Source organism: Danio aesculapii, unplaced genomic scaffold (assembly GCF_903798145.1).
Source record: "Danio aesculapii unplaced genomic scaffold, fDanAes4.1, whole genome shotgun sequence".
In the NCBI taxonomy this organism is placed as follows: domain Eukaryota; kingdom Metazoa; phylum Chordata; class Actinopteri; order Cypriniformes; family Danionidae; genus Danio; species Danio aesculapii.
Genome location: NW_026613836.1, coordinates 20,001 through 25,449, shown reverse-complemented (window position 1 = coordinate 25,449; position 5,449 = coordinate 20,001). Strand labels below are relative to the sequence as shown.

Below are 5,449 nucleotides of genomic sequence, written 5' to 3'. Positions count from 1 at the left end.
AGTGTGGTCCTGAAAAATCTTCGTTCAAAGGGGTATTCACCCCTTCCCCTTAGCCCTACGCCTTCAAGCCAGAATTGGGACACCCCTACCCTTGGCGTGCATGCACAAAACGAGGGGTAAGGGGAAGGGCTAAGGGGTAGAATTGGGATTGGGCCTAAAACTCTAATTGTGAGTGATGAGTTAGCACTGACCCAATCAGGCCACTGACAATTCTGTCTACTGTCCCAAAGATCTCTCATGCCATCCTTATTGTTGAAACCTGCTTTTAAGAAAAGTACAATTTAAAAATGATTTTCAACCAGTCAAAGTGTCTTGTGGGAGTGGTTATCCAACCAACCACAGCTGAAATCTAGCCGCATTTGGCGGGTGTAATTTTAAGCCCTTGCTGTAATAGATGTTAATATGTTGGCTTCTTCTTATTTGTTTTTTGCCCCATTAAACTCTGACCATGCCCTCTATTTTTGCATAACTCTATAGTATTCCAAAGTGTGTACAATTCAGATTTGGTTTCAAACACACAAGTTAGCCTATACCATTAGTGACAGTAAAACTTTAATCACCTTTCACACAACTAATGATTACAAGGGCAGATTGTCAAATTAATAAAGTAACTTACACAATACAAATACTTAACTTAAACAAATACGGTGTTCTACACTACACTACACTTAAGACACATGATTTGTATACTAACACATCCTGGTGTTTGCATAGCATAACTGACTTCATACATATGGCTTTTCTACTGTAGTTCATTAACTAACTTTGTTTAGCATTTCAGTTTCAATTTAAAGTGCTATGGGCATGGGTCTCATGGAACATAACTTGAAAAATGGTATGTTTCTCATCTCATTTTATCCTCTTTTTCCAGGGCCAGGTCGCAGGGCAAGGAATTTTACATAACCATAGTTGATCCAAAGTGCTTTACACTAAAATAAAATATTTAATAAAAAAAAAAAACTTGTATTGAAAATGAAAAAAAAAGGAAATTGTAATACTAAAATGCATAATAAGAAATAAAATGCATGCGTCACTCAAAGGCAAAGGAGTAAAAATAAGTCTTTAAGTTAGATGTAAAAGCATCCAAGGACGGAGAAATCCTGATGTTCAAAGGGAGACTGTTCCAGAGCCTTGGGGCCGCAATACAGAAAGCTCGATCACCTTTTGATTTACGGCGAGACCGAGGGACAGACAAATCATCATGATCGTGGGACCTTAACGTTCTACAAGCTCTATATAATATAGACCGGGGCAGATTTGTGCAATGCTTTATATATGAAAAGAGGGATTTTAAAATCAACTCTGAATTTCACATGAAGCCAGTGCAATGAGGCAAGGATAGCAGTCTTAAGAGAGAACTCCAGACTTCCCCTCTCCTCGGACACTTCCTCCAGGCGTTCCCAGGCCAGCCGAGAGACATAGTCCCTCCAGCGTGTCCTGGGTCATCCTCAAGTGCGCCCTGCCACCCTGCGAAGGAAATCATTTCATGCCGCTTGTATCCGAGATCTTATTCTTTCATTCATGACCCAAAGCTCATGACCATAGAAGAGAGTAGGAACGTAGATTGACCAGTAAATCAAGAGCTTTGACCTTCGGCTCAGCTCCTTCTTTACCACAATGGAATGGTACGTTGATCACATTACTGCTGCCACTGCACCAGTCCGCCTGTCAATCTCGTGTTCCATCCTTCCCTCACTCATAGGAACAAATGGAGGACTTTCCTCCAACCTGGAGATGGCAAAACACTTTTTTTAAGGTTGAGCACCATGGCCTCTGACTTGGAGCTGCTGATTCTCATCCCAGCCGTGTCAGCAAACCGCCCCAGTGCATGCTGAAGGTCTATGTTTAATGAAGCCAACAGAACAACATTGTTTGCGAATAACCGGACCCCCTCCAGTCCAAGGCTGCACTTTGAAATTTTGTCTGTAAAAATTATGAACAGAATTGGTTACAAAAAGCAGCCCTGCCTGAGTCCAACATGCACTGGAAACAAGTCTGGATCCTAGGTTCAACCATCGGCCGCATCCTCTTCTCCAGTACCCTGGCATAGATTTCCCAAGGAGGCTAAGGGGTGTGATCCTCTATAGTTGGAGCACACCCTCCGGTCCGCCTTCTTAAAAATGAGAACCACCACCCCAGTTGCCTAATCCAGAGGTACTGTCCCCAACCTCTATGCGATATTGTAGACACGTGTCAGCCAAGACAGCCCCACAATATCTAGAGACCTAAGATACACAGGGTTTATCTAATCCACCCTGATGCTTTGCCACTGCAGAGCTTGCAACTACCTCAGTGACCTCAGCTTGGGTGATGGGTAAGTCCACCCTTGCATCCCCAGTCTCTGCTTCCTCAATAAAAGGCATGTCAGTGGGAGATCCTCAAAGTATAAAGGAGATCCTCAAAGTATTCCTTCCACCGTCCAACAACATCCCCAGTCGAGGTCAACATCTCCCCACTTCCACTATAAACAGTGTCGATGTGGAGCTGCTTTCTCCTCATGAGGCATTGGACAGTTTGCCAGAATCTTTTAAAGAATCTCTCCAACTAATAGTCTTCCTCCATGGTCTCCCCGAACTTTTGCCAGGCCCGAGTTTTTGTTTCGCAACCACTCGGGCTGCAGTACACTTGGCCTTCCGGGACCCATCAGTTGCCTTAGGAGTCCTGCAAACCAACCAAGCCCTGTAGGACGCCTTCTTCAGCTTGACGGCATCCCTTACTTCCAGTGTCCACCACTGGGATCGTGGATTGCTACCTCGACAGGTACCACAGACTTTACAGCCACAGCTCCTCACGGCATATCCACTTGGAACGTCTGGCTAAATCTAAAGTTAGAGAGATTTTTAACTCTCACCTCCAGAAGAGCTTTGACCAGATCCCGAGGGGGGCTGAAGACATTGAAACCGAGTAATCCATGTTTTCCGACTCCATTGTTGACGCGGGGTTGGGTCTACCAGGTCTGTCCAGCATTCCTTCCCTGCCAGCGGATCCAACTCTCCACTAGGTGGTGATCAGTTGACCCCTTTTCTTACCCGAATTTCCAATACATATGGTTGGAGCTCAGATGATACAACCATAAAGTAGATCATTGACCTCCGCTCTAGGGTGTCCTGGTGCCATGTGCGCTGATGGACACCCTTTTGCTCAAACATGGTGTTTGTTGTGGACAAACTGTGATTAGCACAGAAATCGAATAACAGAACACCACTCGGATTCAGATCAGGGAGGCTGTTCCTCTCAATCACGCCTCTCCAAGTATCACTGTCATTACCCACATGGGCATTGAAGTCCCCAAGTAGAACAACAGAGTCCTCAGTCTGAGCACTTTCCAGTGACCCTCTCAGTTACCGAGGAAAACTCCAACACATGGTGGCTAAGTTGGGGAGTTATAAGCAAGCCGACACCATCCTGCTGCCTCTTACCATTAGCAACTCAAGAGTAGAAAAAAGTCCAGCCCTTCTTAAGAAGTTGAGTTCCAGAGCCCCAGCTGTGTGTGGAGGTGAGCCCAACTATCTCTAGTCGGTACTCTTCCACCTACCGCACAAGCTTGGGCTACTTCCCTCCCAGTGAGGTGGCATTCCATGTCCAAGAGCCAGTTTCTGTGCCCGACAATCAGGTTGTCGTGGTCCTAACCTTTGACCACCACCCGTTCCACAATGCACCGGCCACTTATGGCTCCCCCTGCAAGTGGTGGGCCTGCAGGAGGATGATTCCATGAGAAAAAACCCAGCCACCAGGTGCTCCCATACGAGCCCCAACCCATAGGCCTGACTCCAGGGTGGCGCCCCGGGTGACGTCAAGGTCCTCGAAGTCATTAAGCTCATAAGGGGTTTTTGAATCGCACTTAGTCTGACCTGTCAACCAAGACCTTTTTGACATTAGCCTCCGACAAAATAGCTCTTAGTATCACTCAGCACTTAACCCCTCCACCACAATAAGGTGGCAGTTCATGGTGGTTTGTTTCCTTTAACAAATTTGCTATCAGTTAGAATTAGAGTTTAGTGCAAGAAGCTACTTTTTTCCAGTGAGCCTGACACATACATAAACATTTTCCCATCTCCATTGAAGTCCTGAGGTGAAGATGGATGTCAACAATGATATATACCTAAATTTCTTTAATTGCTGCAGTCCAGTAGCAGTCATTTTTGTATAAGATTTGTGTTTCTGATTGCAAAAGATGCAGATCTGATTTTTATAAATCTGAAAATGATATGTGTGTGTTCAAATGAGTGACTGTCATAATCTAGTGCCAACATATGCAAGGTGATCCAGCGGGAAATAGGTCATTATTCTGGGTCACATTCATACTGTATGTACTGCAGGATTTAAATGGGATCAAAGCTATGAGATTATTCAAGTCATTATGAAATTAGATATATGGGTATTGAATGAATATGTGAGCATAAACCTGAACCTGTCTTTTTTTTTAGTTTGTGTTCCTCACCTATATTCTGGGCTTGGGATGGCTAGGCATCTTTGGATTTTCTGCCGTGCCTGTTTTCCTCTTTTATAACATGTGGACCACGTGTGGTGCCATGAAATCCCCAATTGCCAATCTCACCTCTGTGGACAACATCTGTGTTGATGTGCGGCAGTATGGTAAACAAGTGACCACCCTTTTCTGTGAATTCTGTGATGTTATTGAAAATACAGTGGTTAAGATAAATTTGTCTAGGCTTACATGTGTACTTTTCCTTATATAAGTATAATTTGCTAACAATTGTAAATGACGTTATTATTCATTCCATTCTATAACCTGTAAAGAATAAGTGTAATGATTAAGCAGTGCTGAGATAGAAATATATAATACATGTAATAATTTCCAGGAATCATCCCATGGAATGCGAACCCTGGTAAAGCCTGTGGGTCCACACTAAGCGACATCTGCAATACTAGTGAGGTAAAAAGCATTAATTCTGGAAAAGCATAAAAAAAACTTTAAATTAAGTTTTCATATGTATATTTTATGTTTTATATTTGATTAATCTGGCTTATTAGCACAAAAACACATAGCTTAGCGAACTTGAGCGTAGGTATGACATTTGATGCAGTTGCTGCTGATATTTAGGTCATACTGCATATCGTGATTTTTGTTTACAGCAGGCTACTTACATATATTGCATATAATATACAGTATATGTCAGTTTTCACACTATATATTTTTTTCCAGAAAATGATAAATGTATAAACATTCTTGCCTGCTGTATCCTATTTAATATTCACACAATCTAAAACTGTATGTGTGGATAATCAAGAAAACAGCTTTGCTTAAACTCAGTATATTAAACATTAAAAAAAAACACCATGGTGGAGATTTTTACTAAATATTGTACTTATTTAGAAGTATAACACACACACACACACACACCATAATGAATACAACACAGCATATATCTACAAAAAACTTAAGAGCAGATAAGGGCATTGTAAAACAATGCTGGAAATGTATGCT

General features: G+C 42.7%; 1 protein-coding gene across 1 annotated transcript in view; it reads left to right on the top strand.

Moving 5' to 3' along the window:
* The first annotated feature begins 2,361 nt into the window (after positions 1–2,361).
* LOC130220450 (neuronal membrane glycoprotein M6-b-like) overlaps positions 2,362–5,449 on the top strand; it is a 5,142-nt gene continuing 2,054 nt past the window's right edge. Inside the window, exons 1-3 of the mRNA XM_056452732.1 lie at positions 2,362–2,502; positions 4,428–4,596; positions 4,824–4,897. Of these exons, the coding sequence (XP_056308707.1) occupies positions 2,362–2,502; positions 4,428–4,596; positions 4,824–4,897 (384 nt within the window). The remainder of the gene's footprint in view (positions 2,503–4,427; positions 4,597–4,823; positions 4,898–5,449) is intronic.